The sequence below is a fragment of the Cucumis melo genome, chromosome 8, assembly GCF_025177605.1.
Source record: "Cucumis melo cultivar AY chromosome 8, USDA_Cmelo_AY_1.0, whole genome shotgun sequence".
NCBI lineage: Eukaryota > Viridiplantae > Streptophyta > Magnoliopsida > Cucurbitales > Cucurbitaceae > Cucumis > Cucumis melo.
This window is the reverse complement of record NC_066864.1, coordinates 6,202,810-6,227,886: the sequence shown is the minus strand read 5'-3', so window position 1 is coordinate 6,227,886 and position 25,077 is coordinate 6,202,810. Positions and strand designations below refer to the sequence as shown.

General features: G+C 37.8%; 4 protein-coding genes across 6 annotated transcripts; all 4 read right to left on the bottom strand.

Annotated features, from left to right (window-relative positions):
* Positions 1–28: 28 nt before the first annotated feature.
* On the bottom strand, positions 29–2,327 carry LOC103485142 (protein POLLENLESS 3-LIKE 2). The gene is made up of 4 exons (XM_008442615.3): positions 1,846–2,327; positions 1,546–1,758; positions 1,318–1,473; positions 29–1,227 (listed from the first exon to the last, which is right to left on the bottom strand). The coding sequence occupies exons 1-4, from the start codon at positions 2,011–2,013 to the stop codon at positions 250–252; spliced, it is 1,515 nt and encodes a 504-aa protein (XP_008440837.2). The 5' UTR covers positions 2,014–2,327; the 3' UTR covers positions 29–249.
* Positions 2,328–3,514: 1,187 nt separating this feature from the next.
* LOC103485143 (uncharacterized) lies at positions 3,515–5,942 on the bottom strand. The gene is made up of 3 exons (XM_008442617.3): positions 5,792–5,942; positions 4,598–4,711; positions 3,515–3,862 (listed from the first exon to the last, which is right to left on the bottom strand). Exons 1-3 carry the CDS (start codon positions 5,807–5,809, stop codon positions 3,731–3,733), a joined length of 264 nt encoding a protein of 87 aa, XP_008440839.2. The 5' UTR covers positions 5,810–5,942; the 3' UTR covers positions 3,515–3,730.
* A 647-nt stretch (positions 5,943–6,589) lies between these two features.
* LOC103485144 (proteasome subunit alpha type-7) lies at positions 6,590–10,348 on the bottom strand. Its single transcript, XM_008442618.3, has 3 exons — positions 9,947–10,348; positions 8,770–9,184; positions 6,590–7,013 (listed from the first exon to the last, which is right to left on the bottom strand). The coding sequence occupies exons 1-3, from the start codon at positions 10,117–10,119 to the stop codon at positions 6,852–6,854; spliced, it is 750 nt and encodes a 249-aa protein (XP_008440840.1). The 5' UTR covers positions 10,120–10,348; the 3' UTR covers positions 6,590–6,851.
* Positions 10,349–11,340: 992 nt separating this feature from the next.
* LOC103485145 (alpha-mannosidase) lies at positions 11,341–24,560 on the bottom strand. Of its 3 annotated transcripts, XM_008442619.3 has the most exons (29): positions 24,007–24,560; positions 23,824–23,907; positions 23,308–23,396; positions 23,045–23,219; positions 22,732–22,851; positions 22,541–22,624; positions 22,388–22,459; positions 22,174–22,287; positions 16,244–16,344; positions 16,038–16,131; positions 15,666–15,833; positions 15,453–15,539; positions 15,220–15,285; positions 15,074–15,130; positions 14,700–14,919; positions 14,364–14,494; positions 13,993–14,061; positions 13,849–13,905; positions 13,660–13,731; positions 13,514–13,561; positions 13,270–13,389; positions 13,025–13,090; positions 12,821–12,933; positions 12,630–12,714; positions 12,320–12,430; positions 12,114–12,209; positions 11,991–12,038; positions 11,781–11,849; positions 11,341–11,673 (listed from the first exon to the last, which is right to left on the bottom strand). In XM_008442619.3, exons 1-29 carry the CDS (start codon positions 24,223–24,225, stop codon positions 11,485–11,487), a joined length of 3,024 nt encoding a protein of 1,007 aa, XP_008440841.2. In that variant the 5' UTR covers positions 24,226–24,560; the 3' UTR covers positions 11,341–11,484. The 3 variants fall into 3 exon arrangements, 1 of the variants encoding a protein (XP_008440841.2); XR_007823168.1 differs by lacking the exons at positions 11,341–11,673; positions 11,781–11,849; positions 11,991–12,038; ... (22 more) ...; positions 23,824–23,907; positions 24,007–24,560 and adding an exon at positions 16,678–21,953 and having other exon boundaries at positions 16,114–16,131; XR_007823167.1 differs by lacking the exons at positions 11,341–11,673; positions 11,781–11,849; positions 11,991–12,038; ... (22 more) ...; positions 23,824–23,907; positions 24,007–24,560 and having other exon boundaries at positions 16,083–16,131; positions 16,244–21,953.
* Between the last annotated feature and the right edge of the window lie 517 nt (positions 24,561–25,077).

Here is a 25,077-nt window from a genome sequence, read left to right as displayed (position 1 = left end):
AAAGCATCACGAAAATACACAGAGAAGGTCAGCAAACAAGAACAAATTTTATTAATACCTTCATCCATCATATGCCCCAAATGTCAGAGGTCATATGTGAAATAAATAGAGAACAACAAATAAACTTATGTAGACTGGTTTCTAAAAGTAAGCAAAGGAGAACAAGTTCATCTCCTCTGCCCTAAAATACTAAAAGAAATTAGGAATTAAATTAGGTAAAGAAAAAACTTATTGTTAAATTAGAATAAGTTAGGCTCTGGGACTCAAGGAAAGTGTAATGTCTTCAAAAACCTTGAGCCTTTTCTCAATTTTTCTCTGAACAACGCAGCCACCACCTCCGCCACCGGCACCGGCACCGGCATTGGCATTGGCTGCTGTTTTCTTCTCTGCTTCATCATCTGTTGATCCCAGAACTGCAGCAAGAATAGCCTCTTCAAAATCATTGTCATCAGGCAACATTTCTGCCCATTTATCTGTCTCTTCTGATGTGGAAAATGACTTTCTTGTCTTAGTTTCTGTCTTTCCTAATTCTGCTAAAAATGGCCTTGTTATTTCCACCAAATCATTCGCTCTCATTGAGTTGGCTGCATTTCCAGACCTTGTTCTCTTCAGACCTTCAGGAAATTGGTTTCCCAATGGGACTTTACTAGTGGGTTCACTTACAAATTTTGATAAAAAAAATGGTTGTGCAGCAACATTCAATGAGTTCCCTAAAGGAACTTGAACTTGTTTGATAAACTTCTGTTGTTGAGGAGGAGCAACCATTTGGTTTGTTAACAAGTTCGTATCAATGTTCTCGTCACCAAAATCATCTTGAATTGTCCTAACAGGATTTGTGACAGGTAATGTTGGTAAGGTGGTTGTTGTATGATCCTTGCAAGGCTGAGGTTGCCAAATCGACGAAGAACCGAGAAAGGCGTCGAATAATCGCCTTTGTTCGAGCCTGTCGCCTCCTCTATTCATCATTTCGGACTCGAGATCTTTGAGCATTTGTTGTGCTCTTTCATAAGCTTTGAGATGAGAATCTGTGCCTCTTGGCCCATCTATAACTGCTGGTTTAACTCTTCTTAGATTCTCTTTTGCCTCGGAAATTCTCCCTTGTTTCATCAAACAGATTCCAAGGTTACACATTTTGTTGTTATCTGGAGCAATTGTAAGTGCTTTTCTATAAGCATCTTCTGCTTCAACATAGTTGTTCTGTTGCATCAGTGCCCATCCCAAATTCCCCTAAAGAAGAACAAGTCAAATAACTTCAAAACCCAAGTTTGAAATTCTCAGAAACCCAATTGTTAATTTTATAAGATATCGTTGTCTTACCAGTAATCGAGTTGCTTCTTGTTCTACAGAAACTTGAAACTTTTTTCCTTGAGATCGCGCGGTTTTGGTCCGTTTACCATTAAACGCTAAACCTTGTTGAATCAAGAACAGTTTATGCTTCAAAAGAGCTACCTGGTCATCTAATCTTCCACATCTCTGTGAATTCAAATATGAAATTATCAGTCTCGGTTATAATCAAGAACAAATTCCAGAAAAATTCGTACTGACCTTGTATAAATCAAGAAGAATATTATCCAGAGACTCCTGAGCCTGATCGGAACACCGATTTCGCAATGATTTAATCGCTTCAATCGCTTCTTCAGCTCGATTCTGCTGTTTCATCACAATAGCCATATCTTTCAAGGCACTATCAACTCTGTCCCCTGCATTAATGGCAGCCCAAAAGAGAGGAATCGCCTTATCCGGATCCTTAGCCACCAACTGAATATAAGGAACAACAAATCAATTTCCGAAATTAAAAAAAAAATCAAACTAAAATTGCAAATTGAAAAACCCTGGAAGTCTTGCCTGAACATTTTTTGCCCTAACGTAGGGAGTATCCCCAACTGGAACCTTGTGAGTGACATGGTATGGATCGGGACGGAGCCGGGAGACGGGAAGAGGCTTGGCCGGAGAAGAAGGGGCGGATTTGGAAGGCCTGAAGCCCGGAGGTGCGTTCCACATGTCTTGTAGCATTGTGAAATTGAGAACCGAAGAAGAAGAAGAAGAAGAAAAGTGAAAATGGAGGAATGGTATTTGGCAGAGTGAGAGATGTAGGCGAAATGGAAGGGGGGGATAATATGAGAGAATTTTTTGAATTTGTGACCGTTGGGAGAGTTACCGTTCCCACAACTAGCCGTTGGTTCCACGTTCGAAATTATATATTACATTATTGGTGAGAACAAATAAATAATGTTTTTTTCTGTTCGAAAAGGAGGGGGGAAATCGCTTACTTCAGAGACGGATTCTTTAACCCGAGGTTTCAATTATTTAATTTTTCTTTTTTATCCATATTTTTTTGTTTCCTTAAAAGATTTGTAAAGTCAGATTTTTATTTTTTTGAAACTTAAAATTGTTTACTTGTGAAAATTTTGCATCTCTACTTTTTCTTGCCGTCAATTCTCTGAAATGTAAACTTGTCATCGTGAAGTATTTGATTTTTTTTGAAGTGAAACTCTCAACATGATGTTTTTTTTTAAGTATAATAAGAATATCGAATTCACACCACATATCTTTTAATTTATTAGCTCTAGGTAGGCACTAAGCACATTTTGTCACGTGAATTGATGATTCCATATTGTAATTAATGTGTAATTAATAAAATTCAAACTAGATATTTTTTTTTATTAGAAAGAAGATATTCGCTTATATCAACCACGATATAAGAACTTTCCTTGATGTTTCTCCAAATTTGATAGAATAGTAAAAGAAAAAGGAAATAAAAAGAAAAAAGAAAAAACCTAAGAATGAGGCAGGGTGGACTTTATATATATATATATATGTATGTATGTATATATGTATGTATGTATGTATATGCAGTGATTAAAAGAATCTAAATATATATATATTGTTGCAGTGATTAAAAGAATCTAAATATATATATATTGTTGCAGTGATTAAAAGAATCTAATTTGGATCTTCCCAAATTAACTTACAAGTATAGCAAAGGTTTTATTTTTTTTGTTAGAGATAGATATAATGGATATCTACTAGGATCGGATGTATCACAAATCTAAAATAAAAAATTTATGTGAAATTTCTAAATATTTTCAGAACATTTTCTGTTTAGAATAATTTTCCTTTCAATAACTTATTATTTTAAAAAAAAAAGAAACTATTATAAAAAAAAAAAAAAATCAAACCGAAATACCATGGCATGGGACATGATTCACTTTCTCTTTCTAAAAATGAGGGAAACGTTTTTTTTTTTAAAAAAATAATAATAAAAAAAAAAGAACTTTTACTTGTGTGGGAGAGTGACATTTACTTGTGGTGTGGGAGAGTGAGTTTTCACTTTTTTCTTCTTTTGGTAAAAAGTTTAACATTAAATTTAATTTGTCAAAGAAAAATATTTACCAGCTTCCGGTTTTACTTTTGTTTGGACCAACTTGGGAACAGATTAGATAGGATATATAGACAGAAGCCCATTTCAAATAATGGTTGGGCCCGAGCCCAAGCCCATTTCCTACAACTCATAAGTCAATAACCATCATAATTTTACCAATGCACTCATATTCGTCATACAAAAACTTACAAGGAAATAATACATGTAAATAGTGAAAGTTTCCATCTTTTGGTAAAGAGCAAACATAATTTCAAACAATGAGAGTTAAAATAAGAGAAAAGGTTAGACAAGGACAAGGCAGGTAAATCCCATATGTAGTGAAGGCCTTCAATTTGGAGTCGTCGAACTCTACAGCACTCTAAAGCTATCTACTTTATCAAGTCTAGCTGTACCTGAGCTCGACGATTCGCCCATGGCATCCGGAGAAGCTGCTTGTTGGGATGACTCCCTCTTTAAAGAAGTTGGAATTCCAGAAATCTCCTGAACACGTAGAAAGAAGAAATAACAACCATGATCTTTTATATTTTGATTTGTTAACAGGCGTAAAAGAGAAGATTCCCATGAATCTACGCAGGTGATGATTGATTGGAATGTTTAAGTCCTATAGTTCTTATGAGATAAAAATATATATGTTTAAGTGCAAAGGAATTAGGGGATAACAAAGTGAGCGAGTGCGCAGCTTTTGATAAAAATGACTGTTATTCACAATTACATATAAACACTGTTGAATCATCAAGTAACCGAGGTGTTTAAGTTGATTGGTTATATAGGATTTAGTTATATCAATACTATAACAATACTCCCCCTCACTTTTAGGTTTGAAGATTTATAGAAGACGGAACAAGTAGAAATCAATATTAATCAGGAAGGAAGACATTACATTATGAGAGTTTGAATACAAAACCTTCTACTCTATACCATGTTAAATCACCGATTGATTCCAAAACTTAAGCTAATAGGTGAACATAAATTTAATCTCATATCATCGCTCTAACAAAATATCACACAAGTGGAAGTCAATAATAATTGAAGAGGAAGGACAGTTTGAATCCATGATCTCCTACTCTAATACCATGTTGAATCACAAATCGGTGATTTAACAGAAGCAATTGGAAATATTAAAGTTATTCCATCATATACTATTTTAGATAAACTCAATCAAAAGAAAACGATTTCTACAATTATAGATGAGAAATCCAAGGAAAAAACTATTACCTTCATCAAGTGAAATCTCAAGTCACATGGTCTTACTTGATTACCAATACAGGCCATCACAAATTTTGAATATTGAAACATTACATCAGCAGCAGCTTGCTTTTTCTCTTCGGTCTGCACATTATCATCTTGATAATCAGAATGACATCACAAAAAGTAGAAAACATGGATGGCAAGGAAACCTATCTAAAACTCATGATGGCACATGAACACTTCAGTTAGGACTGGAAACAATCTTAGACATAACACCAGGGACCTACTGCCCGTAAGGTGAATCCTGTTCTTATGGCTGAAAGGTTGATGCTGATGGGTCCAAAACAAGATATAGATTTATCTCGCCTTTTGATTCATGACGTACTGCATCCTAAAAAACTTAAATCTTACTATGCCCTCTGTGCACGAACAGGATTTCAAGAATTTGGAGGCAGAAAAAGGAATGGCGAATCTTGATGCAAAAATAGAAACTAGCACGCATGACAAATACAGGCAAAATCAAAGTAGCAAAACAAGAAACTACAAGTACACAAAGTATCCATGGGGAATCAAGTTAGCAAAATAAGGAAATACAATACACAAAGTAGACATCGACGTGGAATCAAACTAGTAAATGCAATTTACATGTATGAGGAATCAGAAAAGAACTTTTTGAAGTGAAATAAATTCAAAAGGAAAACATCATATGCTATTTCCTAACCCAATTAGTCACCATTACATGAACTAGATATGGTTTCTCATGATCACCAATCCAAAGACACGAAAACTTCTATAGAAAAACAGTAATTCACGATTTCTTTAGCAAGGACATGACCATTTCATTCCGAGTTTTGAAAAAGGAAATAAAGAATATCGACTTGTATCAACTCCTCAGGAAAACTGAAAAAGGTTCAACATATATAACTAATCTACCAGCTCAGGCTTTAAGTTTTAATCCAAATATCAAATCCACCAAATTCTCGATAGCATAAACTCCAACAGTCAGTGAATGTTGTAGAACAAAGTTGATATATCTAATCCAACCATGAAAATATCCTTAACATGATTGCAACTATGTAATCGAACAGGAAAGGGAGGGGATGACTTGAGCAACTAGATTTTAGCGCAAGATCGCATAATTGATAGCTACAACTGCGAGGGAGGGAGTTGATACATATGCGTTGTTGAAATTCGAGGCTTAAAAGAGAGAAAATCGCATACCTCGTAGTCGTCTTTCATGGCTGAGCTCCGTCGCTGGTAACAAAAGAAGAAGGACGATGTCTTCCTCCATTGATATATTAACGCATTTGGAAACCGGAATTCCGATTCTCGTCTTCGGGGGCTGTATTTTTTGGGGTTATTTTATTTTATTTCTACAATTTAAACTAAAGTAAAATTTTCGGGAAAATATATTAAATGTTCAAAAATCACTTTTTGAAAGACAATTATATAAATTATTTTTAAAAGATTAAAAATAAAAGTATTAATTACATTTTCGTAAATAAAAAGTTTCTAACCATTTTTTTAAAAAAAAATTTCTTGGATTTATTCAAACGTTTATTCAAAAAACAAGTATGAAATTTTATATAGTAAACTCATAAATTAACCAAATCTCCAATGCTTTTAAACAAACAACCTTGTATTTTACCTTATTTTTAACAAATGGATAAGAAAAAAAACATAAATATGTATTTGTTGTAAATAGCCACTTCTTTGAACTCTATTGTTTCGATACCATTCGAACACATTGCTTATTTGAGTTATTGTTAAATGAATTGTGAAGAATAACGAAAAATTGAAATTATTATTATATAGAAAAAAACTTAAAATGAATTATAGAGAATTGGTTAGATTTTATATATATTTTTAAATAATTTTTTTTTTTGTAATATTTGAAAATGACTTTTTGTTTATTTAAATAAGTTTTAACACTTTAATAGTATTTTAAGTAAACAAGAGGGTAAAATTGACACACTTGTGACCAAGAAGTCAATGTTTCCATTCACGTACTCCAAAAAAGAAAAGAAAGAAAAACACCACTTAACATATGTCGTTTTGGCTCACTTAACAATACACAAATCAGATCATTTTACCATCCCATCGAAAGAGGCTGGAAGGATAATAAACAGGCATTTTTCAGAGGCTACAACTACAGCCATCTCGTGTCAATGATACACAAAATGGTATATGTTTTGAAGTTCAGAACAAGATTTAACGGTCCACTCGTTACACCATAAAACCAAAAGATTAAAAAATGTCTGAAGAAATGCAAGAAATTGGATCATGTTTCCTTGGGAGGAGCTTTTTTTGCAGCCTCAGCAGCTGCTTTTTCTGCTTCAATTTCTGCCACTAGAGCATCAATTTCTGCTTCTTCCAATTGTCGCAATCCATGCTCCTTTGTCATCACCGCCACCTCTATGTTCTTTCCACCACTCTCCACAACCTGCATTTAAGAGAGGAAAAAAAAAAAAAGATTCATAGTTTTTCCAACGACTTGGTGCTATGGCATTGTTGTGCAAACATTTAACGTCTACAAGAAAAATTACATGCCGATCCATATGAAAGACTCCTTACAGCGGCCCTTGTGGCGGAAATGAAATAAGGAAGCAAAGCAGAGCTGTTTAGATTCCGAAAGATTACAAACATAGATAACTCCCTTGCCCCAAGAGCTATGTAGAAACAAAGGTCATAAGGACTCAATATAATCTGTGTCGGGTATCTTTAGATCACAATTCAATTTATACAACAAGAGTAGTTACGTGATCTTTTATTGCCAGCTGTGTTACTGATTGGCATCGTGATATGTTTATATCACATAGTTTTAGATGATGTTGTATCCATCAACCACGAAAGTTTTATGGCTGATCATCACCCACCTTTTATGAGTAAGTGTGGGGAAGTCGATAGGTATTGTAAAAGAAAACGGCTTCAGTCTCAATTTCTTGAACTATGAACTTTTGATGTAGCCAGAGGCAGGGCGAAAAATTCAGCTAATGAAGAGGCAGGTTCCTTCTCAGTTCTCTGTTACGTTCTTGTACAATAATACCATGTTGGAAAGTTATCCTTGAACGTTCTCAGTCAGTTCTCAAACATACATGACACAACTTTGGGAAGTTATCTTTCAACGCACAATTAGTAATGTTCTTTTAGAATAATTCTATCTTACAAAATGAAAATTATTTCTGAAGATTTATGCCCATGTATGTATAAACACTTGTGCTAAAATTCAGCTTAGAAATCCTATCATGTACATCTTCCCTGATTTGATATTTTCTATGTAATAGTATAATTGCAAATCATCTTTTTCTCAACTCTATCCTCCACTATTTTGTTGGAAGCAGCTGGAAATTTTAGGCTTGGTGCTGTCTTCCAGTTGAATGTTCCGGCAGGGTTAGATGTTCATGTGCAATCACCACTTGAAAGGGGGAAAAGGGGGCAAAGGAGCTCTGATAAATACAATTAGAGGTTTGTAAGGAAGTGTGGCTGGGAGGAATAAGTTGAAAGGTAGAAAAGGATTAGCCAGAGATTTGGAACCTTATAGTTTTGTTGCCTTCTCTTAGAGCGTTCTTTCTCTCATTTATTTTGTAATTTACTGTTCTTGTTTTTTAACTCATCATTATCATAATGATATCAACAAAAAAAATATATACAAATTTAGCTATAAGAATCATGCATCCAAGAGCTCCTTGAGATGATCATGTCTCATTACCAAGAACTTCAGAAAAACAACCATAGGAAAATGTGGGAATAATATAAAGCTGAGTACTTCCTAACTAAATGAAAAGAACTCAAGCATACAAGTGAGCAACCTAGATAACAGATCTAGTTCAAGCAAGATCATTAGCTTCCTAAATAAATCTAGAAACAAAATTTCAAGAATCAAAACTAGCCAAAAGGAGCAGCTCAAAATGATTCTAGTGCTGTGAAGGAATTAACTAACTCTAGCATGTCATTCATCCGAACTTGATCAGATGCAGAAAAATTAAGAAGTGAATTACTGAAAGATACCCATGAGGCATGAACTAATGTAAAGCAGTAAAAATAGTAAATGCAATTTTAAAACCCCACCACAAAATTGTGGGAAAAACTGAAAAAACAAAGATGTGAGATTTGAATTCTTCCTTATAAGAAAAGCTTTCCAACGTGATTTTGTCAACATACATAAGAATAAACCTAATGAAAAATACAGATGAGCTCACCTCAAGCAATGCACGAATAGCAAGCTTCACAGTTTCCTGACCAGAAGTTTCCTTATAATTTTTCTCTAAGAATTCCCTAATTGAATTGGAGTTTCTACCAGTTGCATTTGCTTTCCAAGCTGAAAATGTCCCAGAAGGATCTGTCTGATACAGGGAGGGAGCGCCAGTATATGGATCAAAACCTATAATCAAGGTTGAGAGGCCAAAAGGTCGCACTCCACCACTTTGGGTATACTTTTGTTGAAGACCTGCAATGTAACGAGTAATATACTCAACAGTTACTGGATCCTCAACTGTAAGCCGATGGCTTTGACACTCAATCCGAGCTCTATTGATCAATACACGTGCATCAGCCTTGAGCCCAGCACAGGCTAGTGCAATATGGTTATCAAGATTCACAATCTTTCTCACAGACCTGAAAACAAAAGAACAGTAATGGCCATTTCACTCAATAGAAGATGTAGGGAAAATACTATACATACAAATTATGGTAAAGGCATATAACATACTGTGCGTTCTGCTAAGACAATCATTCATGATACCGCCATTATTGGCATAAAATAAACTCATCTTAGTATAACAAGTATGCCTTCCGACGAATTTGAGAAAACCAGTAATGTTGATGCAAATGGACATGGTGTTAGAATGAATATCACCAGATTGGACATAGTTTTTCCTATCCAAATGAAGGCTGCTCTCCTTCTTTTAGTATTAAATTTCAAAGCGCCCCCAAGTCGACATTAATTGGATACAATATTTTTTTAACATACTACCGCCAGAGAAAAAAAACAATAATAACCCAGAAGCAGCGTTAGTTCCACAGAACAGAATGACATGAAATTAGCGGGATGAAACGAACTACTCTCCCCCAGTTACAACAATTGGAACATAAAGAACAACAAAATCAAAATCATTTAGCGCCAGACTACAATTATACGCGCTCCTAACTCAAAACCATCAGTCATTTGGCAGGAATACTAAACCCAGTTTCACTGGTGGACCATGCCCAATCAGTTAAATTTTGCAAAACAAACGAAGTCGTTGAATCACAAATAATTGAAACACTGGACAATAGAGAAGCACTAATGATCTCAGTAAATCTCAGACCTGCACACTCCATTTCCTTATTTAAGGTAGATCCATTCACATGCAGAAATAGAGAGGGAAATGGAAGTACCTGGAGTCTTGAAGCTTAGGCGTAGCCTTCTTCTCAACACCGAGGACGATAGTATCGGTGCCACGAACACCGACGGCGGCGTTACCCTTGCGCACAGCTTCGAGAGCGTATTCGACTTGAAACAAATGGCCGTCGGGGGAGAAGACGGTGATTGCCCTATCGTATCTAGCCATTGTTGTCTTGCTTCAGCTCCTTCTTTGTCTCTCGCACCGGAAAATTATAGAGAGAAATCCCAACTTGAGCAACAAGGTACCACACCACCTCGTTTCTTCCCCACTTCTTTTTTCTTTTACATCATTAAGCACTATTTATTTTCTATATCTATTTGGTGTCAACGTTTCAAATGACATTTAGGTATACCAATGATTTAGCAACCAAAGGTTCGTGATTCAACTTCTTCTTATTCTTAATTGTAAATTTTAAAAACGGGCTTCAACATAACTTAATGAATTTGTAACTAGTAAAGTACCCGATACAATTTAGGTTATCGATAATATTTAACATTTTACTATTCACATTTTTAAAATTTTTTTGGTTCAAAGGTTATCACTATCAAGTTAGATTACGATAACCTAACCCTTCGGTTATCATAACTCTTGTTTTAGTGTTATCATAACACCTCTTCCCTATCTCTCTTTCTTCTTTTTTAACTCCTCATGACCCTATCTCTTGAACTCTTCTATAAAACTTCTTTTTCAAACATTTCCTCCAAACACATCTTATCATAAAACTACATTTTTAAACACATGTTATGATAAAACTACATTTTTAAACACATGTTATGATAAAACTAGGTTTATCATAATACAGTTTTATCGTAACAGTAACTCTCATAATCCAACCTTTCCTCCAAATGGCCCCTTAATTGTTCAACATGGGGTGGGACATTCAAACTTTCTCAACCTTTATAACAAATATTTTATATAATAGAAACATAACTCAATAGACATAAACTTGTACTATTAATTTTAATATCTAATGTTTGGTTTCTCACCCCTATACAATGTCCGGAAGAAATTAAAATTAGTATTAATAATGTAAATACTAGCTTTAAATTATAGAAATGGGAGATTAGTGGTTACTTTTTTCGGATTTAAACAAATTTATAAACTTTTCTTTTCTAATTTTTTGGTATATTAGTCGATGAAGGATTCAAACGACCAACTTTATGATTTTTAACATATAGTGATGTTAAACAGCCACCCAATTTCATGTCTGAAGCAAATGCTAACAGATGCTTTTCATCCTGATTTCAGTTTTCTACGTCCTCCTCGTCAAATTTATTAATTGCGTCTTGAAATATTTCCAAAACATATTCAGCAATTACATTCTCAAACTTACTAAATGGTAACAAATGCACTATTATTAGTATTAAACAGAGAAGCCTGTAGACATTATTCAACAAAAAGAGCTTATTTATAAAGGTAGTATATCATAGTACTACATCAGAAGAGAATTTGAAGCAATTATCTCAAACTCTCGACTTTATTGCTTCTTATAATTTGTGTAAATTACATACAGAGAGATGAAATTTTTATTCAAAATTTCAGTACGAAAGTACGAATCTCCATTGGGCCCAACTCCACAAGAAGAGCTGATTGGTCAATAGGGCCACCTCTAACTGGGGTTGCTTCTGTTTTGCCATCTCCCTCAACTTTCCATACCTTCTTTTTCATCTCTGATTTCAACTGATTTGCTGATAAACTCATCTCCTTCACCTCTTTTATCTGTAAAAAAATTAACAGAAAAATCCCACCAATTATTATCCATGGAATGGAAACAAGTCACAACTTTCATTTAGTTTACGTTTTTGAGTTGGTTCTTGTTCACATACACTTTTCTTGAGGAACATTCTCTTCAGTTCCACTTTAGCCAGTTTTGAATATTCAGGATCTTCTTCAGCCTGAACAGATTGTAATCGAAATCGTTATGATTAGCTTGCAGAATGAAGGTAACTTCCTTCACTTTTTGATTTCAAATTCACTTATGAGCTTAATGTTTTGTACTTTTTGTCGGATCCAACTTTGTGGAATGTTTGTTTTACCTCGTATAGATGAGCCAACCGGAGTAACACACTTCCATCATTCAACTCCTACAGAACACAAGTTAGAGAGAAAGCGAGAACGATAACAAGAGTGGAGAGCGAAGTCAATGATGCTGGTATCACCTGAAGAGTAATTAAGGCAACATTGAGAGGCAAGCTGTAATTTGGATCCATTGTTGTTGATTTGGTCACCTTAGATGCAATCCAGCTCTCCCTTTTCTATACAAACAATAGATATTACCAAGAGAGGAAATTTGAATATTATTTGTGGACAGTTTTGTCATTTAAAACAATTATCCTTTACAGTATTATAAGTTCATGTATCATACATCATGTGCAAAAGCCAAGAGTAGCGGAGAGTAAATTTCTTGGCCTGTTTTTCGGCGCCAACTAGCTCCAGAGCCCAGTTGGTTGATGTTCACATAGTAATTTCCTCTCACCTGATAAAAAAGTTGTCGATGAGATATGAGGAAATACAATTCAGATCAAGCGTTCTGTACTTAGTGGTCAATGAAAAACATTAGAAACTTCTTCGATCAAAACATTCCCATAGTTTAAAAGTCAGCAACCTTTCCCATTTCACTGTGTAAAACAGAAACTGAACTCAAAAGAACATCATGTTTTGGTTGAGTATAATACCGTTAATCCTTGACATTGGTCATTGGCGCACACAAGTTCATCAAGAGGTTCACCCACTCCTCTACTGTCGTCGAAGAGTGTACGCCTTTTGCGTTACAAAAATATTGGATTAGCACCTAACTCAACGTATATGATAAAATGATATCTTCAAGCAAGTATCAGAGAATAAGAATGCTAGAAAACAAATCAACCTATGAAGCATCAACTCCAGTTGTCCATCGTTAATGCTGGCTGCTCCGGTGGCACGATCGACCAAAACAGATAATTCAGTTTTTCCATCTGTTGTGTAAATCCCAAGGTTGAGCTGACCCAAATAGAGAAAAGGTTAAGACCACGATATACCATCTACTTGAATAAACAACTTTATCACAGTCGATCAAGTCATGGAACATTACCGGATAATAGTTTCCTGCCTGTGGTTCATTGACAGAAAGATTCCAGTCTTGTCTATAGTCTCGAACCTGGAAACAATACTCATGGTAACACCAAAGCAATAAACAATTGAAGGCAAGAAGAAAAATAGTGCAGAACAAGAGAGAAGAAAAGGAAAATGTTCTCAAGAAACAAAAGAGATGGTGATAATTCAAAATGTTCTTAAAAGATATTTCAAACTGAAATTTGAACATTTTTATGCTATTACCCTCTTTAAAAAGTCTCTCCCATTCGAATCAGTGTAGAACGTCTTATTCGTAACCATATTCGTTGTCAGTCTTGTGATGACCTCCTTTCCCACACTATCATCCACTGGAATTGGACCAACCTTAAGAGTAGAAAATCACCAGAGCCATTCAATGGACGCTTAAGATATCTACATATTTTGAACTTTTACAAACCGAAAGAAGAAAAGTCAGGCAAATTGAGAATAAAATTTTCAACATACTCACAGTGAATTCAAATTCAGCGTGGTCTTTGTCTTTGTAAAGTCTAACAACCTAATGCACAAGCATGTACTCAAAGATTAGGCCATGAACAGATATAAACCCACATGGACAGTTCCTTTCTCAATTTCATTCTATTTTTAGTAAGCAACCTGGTAGACCCACGGACTGAACTGTTGGCGGACCTCGTCAACCAATGGTCCACGGATGATTTCCACAGGAATCTGCTTTGTTCAATATGAAAAATGAGGAAAAAGTAGTTGGACATAATAGATACAGGAAGGTTAACAATTTGATGCACATTACACAATAAAAAGTAACAAGAGAAACATAAGACTTACAGATCTGGAAAGAATATTTGGTTCCCCTTGCGGCACAAAAATATATGCACCAGAATTCTACATGAAGAAATTATCGCAAAGGCATATTAGCAGATGCCAAATTTCAATTTCATGAAATGTATTTGGTTAAAGAGCTTGAGAAACCTGTTGATCACTAAAGAAACCTGTAGATGAAGTATACCAAAGATAGCTTTGTTGTATTGGTAAATCAACCTGACATATAGAGTTAACAGCTACAGAATTATTCCAGTTTATTGGTAAATCACCGAGCCAAAGAATTCTACTCTCGAAGTCATAGGATGCTAATATCATTGAGGAAATATCACAGTAAGAGCACTAGATCAATCATAATTAAGTTAAACATGCACTAGAAATTGGAACGAAAGAAACGTGTATAATCACCAGCCAAGCAGTATAAGATGAGTGAAGTATTTTTTTTAAAGTCTAATTTCATCCATCTTGTATCAACCTTTTAATGCGAAAACTACTTCGTCTGGAAAGGCGAGACAATTTACCCCGGTTTTTGAATTGAACATGCGTTTGAGTTGACCAGATGCATTAGAAAAGGACATCTTCAAATGGCCAGGTCCAACTTCAATGGTATCGTTCTGACTGTCCGTGGGAAAGAATTCAGATCTTCTCTTGCCTGAATAATTTTAATACCAAAGTGAATTAGAAGTCTCATTTAATTTTTTAAGGAACTTCTGTGATTTTCTGAGCAGATGAGTTCCACTTAAAGAGACCTGCTTCTTAAAATATGAATATTTCACCAGAGTCCAAAAGACATCCACAGTTCTTAGGGACTAGAAATGAAAAAAGACTTAGTTAGAGATAGAGTATCAAATATCTACCTCCACCGTTTCCTTTAGAAATAAAGTATGTGTTCCATCCAAGTTGAGGGACTGATACTTGAAACAGAAGCCAGTACTTGGGAAATTGTCCCCTCGGCAGTCCCAAGTTGGCCTTCACATAGAACTCACTTATGCTATTTGTGACTTTATCAATGGCGACAAATTGTGTTTCAATAGTTTTTCCTGAGATATCTTGGACAACAAGATCAGCATCAAGAACCTGATGGAAGTTTTCATTTCAGATTATATGAATATAACGAATTCCATTTTTCTCTTCTTAGTCATATTTCCCTCAATTGTAAATGTAGTAATAGTCCAAGTCATTCAATTGTCTGGAATGTGAAACAGGCAAGCAAAAGCAAGTTTCTACTCACCGGTATTCTAACAACATCGTTACGAATCCATCCAAGAGGGTTGTACACCACCATGACCTGGCCGCAGACACATTTACTCAGTCACATTGTAGTTGAAAATTTTAAAGAGAAGCTCTATAAGGAAAGTAAAATAAAAGGAACATTACCAAACTATTCCCTTTTTGAATATCTTGCTCAGTTGGTGGGCAGAAACTGATATTGAGTAACGGACACTAAATAGCCAAAAAATAAAGGGAATTTCAAAAGTCATAAACTGCAACGATTCAAACGGAGCAATGAGAAAAAGAATCCGAATGACTCGAAAATGAAAAACAATTTTCAGGAATAAGGTAGACTTGGATAAATAATGTCAAAAATCCAAGCAACTATAAAGCATCACCTGGCTTAGTATTTTTGATTGCTCACAATGATCACCCAATTGTTTTTGTCCCAGGCAAATAAGGGCAGAATTGACTACTGCTTCGGCCTGTAAATGGTTCCATTGCCTTTAGGTTAAAAGCTTAGATATATTTAAGCTAACAGAGGAGCAAATGGTAGATTCGATGCAATTATATTATCCAATCGACGCTCGACCAAGATACATAAAACCGACCTCAGAGGATCCTGCAGCAAGCCGTTTCATATAGTCATTTGTAGTATGTTGCTTAGCAGTACCAGTCACTGCATCGTGGTGCTGTGCAACCCCCAAAGCATCACCGAGACTAAAAGTATTGGGGCCACCAGATTTCCTTCCAACAAGGAATTCAAGCTGTCGTGCTGCCTAATATGAAACACAAAATTATTCAACTGATATGGATTTTTAAAATGTACAAAAATTCAAATCAATAAGCTAGCAATTCAGATTCTTGTTGGCATCGCAAAAGAAGTTTTTCAGCAGTTATATTCAAGAGCTCAATAGTTGGAGTACAAGATAAATTTATTCACTCCTTAATAGGTGAAGATACGCTTATGAGTTATGACATACCAAGTAATATCCACTAAGTGTCCTGATATATCCTTTAAAGGCTGGGCGACTGGTAAAGAAGCCGGTCCAGTATGCATGATCACGATCAGCATACCTGTTATTATCCAAGTGAAAGCATATCGATAAATTATAGAATACCAAAAAAGTTGTTCTTCACCAACAGGAACATCATAAATTTGAAGGATGATGTTGGATGCAGGACTCACGGGAAAAAATCATCGGTTTTCAATGGCCATGATTCATTTGCTGCATGTTTTGCATCGGTATATATAGATGGTGTTGAATACAGAGCATTAATCCGACCGTCCTGGTAAATTACGTGTTCCCAAAACAACAAAACATAATGGGAAAAGGTAACCCAGTAATGAGAATGCAATACACTGTTAAGACACTACCTCTTTCCTTTTCTATTACTTTCCAACACCAGATTACAGCACCAAAACCAAGTAATAAAACACTCACAGAATAATGACAATATACTCTCCAAGACTTGATAGAACAAAATCAGCTGGATAAACAAAAAAAACACACAAAATGTAATAACAAGGGTATAGACGCAAACAAGAACTCTCTCTCAATCCCCTGCTCCCTTCCTTTCCCACCTAAGGCTATTTAAGCACCAAAAGATCAAAATGGTAACCTGGTGTCACCCCTCCCCTTTCTGGAAGTGGCTGCTACTGCCCTCTCTGCACCCAAAAACATTCGTACCCCTCTCTGCCCTCCTGTTCCCTTTTTATTGCCCACGACTAACTAACTGTGGGTCCCACTTCCTGGTCCCCCTCCTCCTTGCTTTCTTCCCCTTCAACACGTGTTACCTCGGGGTTGGTCTCATGGCCATGATCCTTCTTGCCACTTGTCTCTCTTTCATTGGCTTCATGTTTCTTCTTATTTTTCCTATGGTATGTAAATAGGATTGGTGGCCTAGCATCACTCTCCTCTTCCAAATCCACCTTGTCCTCAAGGTGAAAATCTGGAAACTGATATTTCATGTCAGTGCAGCTTTCCCATGTTGCCTCGTGTGGGGGCAATCCCTTCCAACTGATCAGGGCTTCCCACTCCTTCGTTGCTGGATTCTTGCGATAGCTATATACCTCTTCCGGTCGTGTAATCCATTCATGGTTTGCGTTCATATACGGATTCAGTGGTTGTACAGTCTCTCCCCTTCCGACAGCTTTCTTCAATTGTGATACATGGAACACGGGATGAATAGCAGCAGCTGCTGGGAGTTCCAGTTTATATGCTACCTTTCCGATCCTTTCTAAGACTCGATAAGGCCCGAAATACTTTGGTGATAGCTTTTCATTTCTTTTCTTTCTGAGGGAGGTCTGCCTGTAAGGCCGCAGTTTGAGGAATACCAGATCCCCTTCCTGGAACTCTACATCCCGTCTCTTATTATCGGCGTGTTTCTTCATCCTTTCTTGGGCTAGTTTCAAGTGCTCCTTTAGGGCTCCCAATGTTATATCTCTGTCTTTCAGCTGCTGGTCTAGTGTTGAATTAGGTGTCTCCATATCCCCATAGTAAATCAAGGGAGGAGGTAGGCGTCCATACACAGCTTGAAAAGGGGTAATTCCAATGGAACTATGATAGGTTGTATTATACCAATATTCTGCCCAATGTAACCATTGGCTCCACTCGTTTGGTTTTTCCCCACAAAAACACCTCAGGTATGTTTCAATGCTCTTATTCACCACCTCGGTCTGACCATCTGATTGGGGGTGATAGGACGAGCTCCGGTTCAGCTTAGTTCCCGCCAAGCGGAAGAGTTCCTTCCAGAAATGGCTTAAGAAAACCTTGTCCCTGTCAGACACTATCGATCTTGGATAACCGTGAAGCCTGACCACCTCCTTAACAAATGTTTCAGCCACCATCTTGGCCGAGAACGGATGCTTAAGCAACAGAAAATGCCCATATTTACTCAGCCTATCGACCACCACGAATATCACATCCCATCCCTTGGATTTTGGCAGTCCTTCTATGAAATCCATGGATATATCACTCCATATTGCGTCTGGAATCTCTAAGGGCATCAGTAACCCTGCTGGAGATAAAGCCGATGACTTATTACGCTGGCAGATTGCACATTCTTCACAGTACCGCATGATGTCCTTCTTCATTCCCTTCCAGTAGATCTCTCCAGTCAACCGTTTATAGGTTCTTAAGAATCCTGAGTGCCCTCCGAACACAGAGTCATGGTATGTGTGTAGTATCGTAGGTAGCAATGTAGACTTGCTTGGAATCACCAACCGGCCCTTAAATTTCAACACCCCTTGATGTAGGGTGTAGTGGGGTATCTCCATCCCTTCTTGGATTAGTCGGGTGATTTCTTGCAGCGCGGGATCAAGTCTTGTTTCGTCCTTAATAATTTCCACGTCTATCATCGGGGGAGCTGTAATTTGATTCAGGTGTACTGCTGGAGATACCCTGGATAACGCATCTGCTGCTTTATTTTCCAGCCCTGGTTGGTAAACCACTTCAAACGAGTACCCGAGGAGCTTTGCTACCCACTTCTGATATTGAGGCTGCACCACCCGTTGTTCCAATAAAAACTTCAGCGACCTTTGGTCTGTTTTCACTGTGAATTTCCTCCCTAGTAAGTAAGGTCTCCATCTTTGGACCGCAAGAACTACAGCAAGTAATTCTCTTTCGTAAACTGGTCGTGCTCTGTCTCGCATACTTAGGGTCTTACTGAAATAAGCCACTGGCTTCCGGCATTGAGTCAGCACAGCCCCCACTCCTACTCCTGAAGCATCTGATTCAATTTCGAAGGGTAGGTTAAAATCTGGCATGGCGAGCACAGGGAGAGTCATCATGGCCTTTTTCAGCTTGCTAAAAGCACCCTCGGCCTCCGCATCCCATTTGAACGCTCCTTTCTTAAGTAGCTGGGTGAGTGGTGCTGCTATGGCTCCATAGTTCTTAACAAAACGCCTGTAATAGCCAGTCAGGCCAAGGAAGCCTCTAACTTCCCTCACATTGGATGGAGTTGGCCAGTCACTCACCGCCCTTATCTTTTCTGGATCTGCTTCCAAGCCTTGTTCCGAGATGAAATGTCCCAAGTAACTAATCCGAGGTTTGGCGAAACTGCACTTCTCCATATTCACATATAACTCTCTGTCCTGTAGTAGCCCTAACACCACTTCTAAGTGCTGAACATGTTCATCCATCCCTCGGCTGTAGATTAGGATATCATCAAAAAATACCAGCACAAACCTTCTTAAGTATGGCTTGAACACTTGGTTCATCAGCGCCTGGAATGTAGAGGGGGCATTCGTCAATCCGAACGGCATTACCAAGAACTCATAGTGCCCTTCGTGAGTTCTGAACGCGGTCTTCTCGATATCTTCAGGGCACATCCTAATTTGGTGATACCCGGCTTTGAGGTCTAACTTGGAGAATACGTTAGCCCCCTTCAGTTCGTCAAATAATTCTTCTATCACTGGTATGGGGAACTTGTCCGGTATCGTAACATTGTTCAGCACTCGATAATCTACGCAGAACCTCCAACTCCCGTCTTTCTTCCTCACTAACAGTACAGGGCTGGAGTATGGACTCTTACTCGGCCGTATGATTCCTGAAGATAGCATCTCATCCACCAATCTCTCCATTTCTTCCTTCTGATGATGCGCGTATCGATATGGTCGTACGTTCACTGGGTCAGTCCCACTCTTCAGGTATATGTGGTGTTCAATGCTGCGCTGGGGTGGAAGGGTCGCGGGCCATTCAAACACGCGGGCAAATTGCTTGAGCAGGGTCGCTATTGGCTCCGCGATGACCTTCCCCTGCTCCTGATTCTGTTCTTCTTCCAACTTCCCGCATTCTAATGTTCTGCATTCAACTAGGAATCCCTGATCGTCAACTCCCCACGCTTTCACTAGATTCTTCAGACTTACCCTCGTTTTGACCAAACTTGGATCCCCTCGTATCACAACCTTCCTCCCCTGGTGATGAAAAGTAAGCACTAACCTCTTCCAGTCGACTTCGGTCACCCCAAGCGAATGAAGCCACTGCATTCCTAGGATCATGTCAACTCCCCCCAACTGCAGTGGTAGGAAGCTATCGGTCACCTTCCAGCCATCCAATTGCACTTCAACACTTCGGCACATTCCCTTACCTTTGACGGCTGTTCCTGAGCCCAGGATTACTCCATAGTTCGGGGTCTCCTCCAATGTCAATCCTAACCTGGCTACCAAGTCCTCTGCGATGAAGTTGTGGGTCGCCCCACAATCAATCAGAATCACCACTTCTTCTTCTCCCACCTTTCCTTTAACTTTCATGGTTCCCGGATTGTTCAGCCCCACCACCGAGTTGATCGACAGTTCAATGTTTATATTCTCCACGTTCTGCACTTCTACTGGTTTCATCTCAGTTTCGGCATCAAAAAACTCTTCCTCCACAATCTCCAGTTCCTCCCCTCCTTCCTTGACTACAAGCATTCGCAGCTCCTTATGCTCCTTTGTCTTGCACCGATGCCCTGCGAAATACTTCTCCCCACAGCGGAAACATAACCCCTTTTCCCTTCGGGCTTGGAACTCGGCGTCAGATAATCGTTTTGTCGGCCCTTCCCTACGGTTGTCTCCCGTACCCACCTCTCTCAGTGTTATCGTTCTCATTGGCCAACTTCCACTGACCGTTCCCTCCTTCGTGGCTGCTGCGATGGGGCCCTTAGCCTGCTGTTGTTTATGGCCGGTTTTGCTGTCATAGGCGCTGACCAGCCCGCATTCCCTTCGGACCAGCTCTCTGTTTTCTATCTTCAAGGCCAACTTCATCATTTGGGCCAGCCCAATGGGCTCCAGGGTTTCTACCTCCGACTTCAACCATGGATTTAACCCATTCATGAATGTCTCCTCTAGCACCACCGTAGGCAGGGAAGCCACCGGTGCCAGTAGTTTATCGAAACGGTTCCGGTACTCCTCGACAGTGGACTCCTGCTTGATCGTTAAGAATCGACCAACCAATGTACCTTCCCTGGTCGCGCGGAACCTCACCAGCATTTTGAGTTTCAAGTCATCCCAACCGGTGAAAGCTTCCCTCTCTTCTTGTGATCGGTACCAGTCCAACGCCGGCCCATCGAAACTGATCACTGCCACGGTAAGTTTCTCTGAATCCGTCAAGTTATGTATCTTGAAGTATCGGTCTGCTCGGAACAGCCAGGAGTCAGGGTCGGTCCCGTCGAAAACTGGCATTTCAACTTTCTTAAATTTGCTCCGATCCACTGGTCGCTCCTCCTCTGTTTTTACTTCTAACTTCGGTTCTTCGGCAGTCGCTGGATATATTGCTTCGGCCATGGTGACCTTGCTCGTGGACCCTTCTTCGGTCCTTCGTCCAGGAGAATCATCCTTAACGATTCCCTCAATGTACTTCAGTATCACTTGCTGCTGCTGCGCCTGCTTATCGATTTGAGAGTTCATTTCCGCGATGCTTTTGGCTAGTAATGCTATGTTCTCCTCGATCATCGGCAGCCTTTTCATTTCCATCTCAACCGCCTCCAACCGTTCATCTGTTGCCTTCGTCATTGACATGATCTGCCCAGGTATGATGCTCTGATACCACAAATGTTAAGACACTACCTCTTTCCTTTTCTATTACTTTCCAACACCAGATTACAGCACCAAAACCAAGTAATAAAACACTCACAGAATAATGACAATATACTCTCCAAGACTTGATAGAACAAAATCAGCTGGATAAACAAAAAAAACACACACAAAATGTAATAACAAGGGTATAGACGCAAACAAGAACTCTCTCTCAATCCCCTGCTCCCTTCCTTTCCCACCTAAGGCTATTTAAGCACCAAAAGATCAAAATGGTAACCTGGTGTCACCCCTCCCCTTTCTGGAAGTGGCTGCTACTGCCCTCTCTGCACCCAAAAACATTCGTACCCCTCTCTGCCCTCCTGTTCCCTTTTTATTGCCCACGACTAACTAACTGTGGGTCCCACTTCCTGGTCCCCCTCCTCCTTGCTTTCTTCCCCTTCAACACGTGTTACCTCGGGGTTGGTCTCATGGCCATGATCCTTCTTGCCACTTGTCTCTCTTTCATTGGCTTCATGTTTCTTCTTATTTTTCCTATGGTATGTAAATAGGATTGGTGGCCTAGCATACACATGCGAAAGAATTGATTTTCCATTCAACCAAACCTTTTTAATATAGTGAATAAACTTATCCATTTGTCTGAACCAGGACTCAGCATATTGGTACTGGAAATCATCACCCATTGTCCACATAATATGATTAGTCCTGGTGATATTTGCCTGCACATACATGATACAACAGTGCAAATAATTAACCAATGTCTGTTATTACCACTTATTGCCTAAAATCAGAATGCAAATCATCAAACAGAGATTTTACTTGGGTCAGGGCAGCATCTATAAAATCATTAACCCGCTGTTCAACATTGTAGTCATAAAGTGAAGGATCGTCCTGCAGTTTTATCATATTAGTCAACAGGTATGTGAATGATACCAATGATTTGGAGTAGTCTTTCATTCACAAACATTATACCTGAATAAGATTGGAGTCATCGTTCACTTCAAAGTGAAACCCAGGAGGAGGACTGTAATGTACAGGAAAGGCATTTGTAAAAATCTGCAAATTGGCAGTAAGCACAAAAATAAGTATACAAATACAACAGCAGATCTCAAGAAAGAATGGATATTGTAAGAAAAGAATAAATGTGATTTCTTATGGTAGACCTGAGATGAAGAACCAAATGTTTTTGAGCCACGCCAGACAACTTCTAGAGATTTATCTACCTTGCGCTTTTCTCTATCCTGATAATCAATCCTCGCAAAATGTACGGATTCGAAACCAACCTGGAGAATGAAATCATGGAAGTCCAGAACTATGTGTTAGAAGTTCCAATAGTAGAATAGAACTACAACAGAGGTGATCCTTCATTCTAAGAAAAGTGTGACCATGCCAATTTCTATCAAGGAAAAGTGAATACATGGTCAAAAAAGTCAAAATTGAGGAAATTTAGGATTAGAGATAAATGAAACCTAGAACCTCAGCACTAAGTAAGTAAGCTTGCACAGCAGAGTGACCAAAGGGGTCAATTTGCCATCCAGCACGAGGAACTTTGTTGAACTCTTCCTTTATCACACTGTGCCCAAGTGTGGTTTGGTCAATCATGTCTATGTAATGGGAAGTTGCTTCATCATGCATGCACCAACCTCCATTTCTAAAGATATAGAAAAAAAAATTATTTGGACATATCCTCAATGTAACAGAGTCAAAGAAAAACTAGAGTTGTTTTTATAATTACATACATGAATTCCAACTGCCCATCTTCAACAAGTTCTCTCACTCTTTTTTGTACTGTGGGATTTTGTTGTGACCACCATCGCTGGAAAAATGCCTAAGCCATTCAAAATGAACTTCATTAAAAAAATAATAATAATAAATAAATAAATAACTTTTACATGGCTTTCTCAAGCTGTGGGCTCATTAGGAGATCCAAAGCTTTAACTTCAACATGGATAGAGATAGCAAAATCAAGATGGGATACTTGGAATACCTTTAGAAGGCATTTAACTAAAATAAATTCCCGGAAAAAGAAAAAGGCTAAAAACACCAACGAAGTGCTTTTCATAATCCTACATCTAGAGTGTTCTTCTCAAGTAATTTATTAGAAATCACTTTAAAAGTACTTTTCAGAATACAAAGCCAAAGCCAAGCCACAAATCATTAGTTCTTTTTTACTTTGCTTATATGCTTTTGTTAACAGTACTCATTCTAGTATCGAATCCCATTGATTAAAAGAGGCAGAATAAAAAGAAATTTACCATTTCAGCAAATACAAACTTCCTGTTCGAATCACGAAGCAAAGAATCAACAACTGAATCGAGCACATTCTGCACACAGGCTCCCTATTTGAATACCATCAAATTCAACCATCAAAAAACACTTCCCAAATCCACTAAACAAGCAAGTCTTTATTCAACACAACATTAAAAATAACAACCAACCTGAATACTGTTGTTCGAACCAACATAGTATTGATCAATTGTCTTCAACCAGCCAACGTCGTCGTGCGAATGAGCAACCAAATGAACATTCAGCTTGCCATCCACAACACCACCTCCAGTGTCATAGTTCACAAAATTACAGTCCACTTCAACACAAAAAAATATCAGCACAAGAACCAGAAACGAAAAGGGTAAGCAAGAATTAGCTTGCTTCTCCATTATTCAAAGCCGATTCCCCCAATTGTAGCAGAATATAAGGAAGAAATGGTTTTTGGGTTTTGGTTTTTTCTGGCCGGCATGTATATAAAATGATATTGAATCTGTTGGGTCTTTAAAAACTTGAAACCATAGTTCCGTACAAGAAATCTTATTGACCTCCATTGACGAATTCCATGATCTTTCCGTTTGATATTTTTCTCGTAACTATTGGTGAAGTGATTAGAACTAATTATGAAAAACAGGCATTCAATTTCCAAAAAAATAGAAACTTCAATCCTAATGCTGAAACGTCTTTGTTTGATTCGGTGAATTATGAGCTTATCAAATCCAATCATATGGAAGGAACAAGAATGAACGCGTGTGTCGGTTTGGATAATTTAGATTTTGGGAAACTGTTTTTTAGCGGTTGTTAGGGAATTTATTGGCCATCACTTCAAGATGATAATTGGACTTTAGTGTACAAAATCAATTATTGTTACCTTTTCTTTTTATATAGATTTCGTTCCTTTTTTTTTTCTCTTTTTGTCTTTTTCGTGTGTTTTAGGATAATTACTATTTATTTATTTGTATTTTAAATTTTTGTCCAACTTTTTATTTTATTTACTACAATTTCAATTCATGAGTTGGAAGTCAAATTATTATATTTTGACTAAGGTTAAAGATATATACACTTGGACCAATGAGTTCGATACCTCCAAAACCCACACAATGTTAAAATAAATAAATAAATAAATATTGCAAAATATAATAATTACGTATTTAAGATTAAGAAATTGGAAATTTGGATAAGAGAAATGAATGTATTATGCAATTGAGATGTTAAAGAGAGAAAGTTGTTTTTATTGCATATTT

Coding starts and splice junctions, on each gene's coding strand:
- LOC103485142 (XM_008442615.3), bottom strand. CDS start 2,013: ATGCTACAAGACATGTGGAACGCACCTCCGGGCTTCAGGCCTTCCAAA. Junction 1,759..1,845: donor TTAGGGCAAAAAATGTTCAG/GCAAGACTTCCA, acceptor CCTTATATTCAG/TTGGTGGCTAAGGATCCGGA. Junction 1,228..1,317: donor AAGAAGCAACTCGATTACTG/GTAAGACAACGA, acceptor GTTCTTCTTTAG/GGGAATTTGGGATGGGCACT.
- LOC103485143 (XM_008442617.3), bottom strand. Junction 3,863..4,597: donor TGAGATTTCACTTGATGAAG/GTAATAGTTTTT, acceptor CTACGTGTTCAG/GAGATTTCTGGAATTCCAAC.
- LOC103485144 (XM_008442618.3), bottom strand. CDS start 10,119: ATGGCTAGATACGATAGGGCAATCACCGTCTTCTCCCCCGACGGCCAT. Junction 9,185..9,946: donor CCTAAGCTTCAAGACTCCAG/GTACTTCCATTT, acceptor TTTTGTTTTCAG/GTCTGTGAGAAAGATTGTGA. Junction 7,014..8,769: donor CTATTCGTGCATTGCTTGAG/GTGAGCTCATCT, acceptor TCTTAAATGCAG/GTTGTGGAGAGTGGTGGAAA.
- LOC103485145 (XM_008442619.3), bottom strand. CDS start 24,225: ATGGAGAAGCAAGCTAATTCTTGCTTACCCTTTTCGTTTCTGGTTCTT. Junction 12,431..12,629: donor ACCAATGTCAAGGATTAACG/GTATTATACTCA, acceptor CTTTTTTATCAG/GTGAGAGGAAATTACTATGT. Junction 11,850..11,990: donor GGTTGGCTCATCTATACGAG/GTAAAACAAACA, acceptor CAATCTGTTCAG/GCTGAAGAAGATCCTGAATA.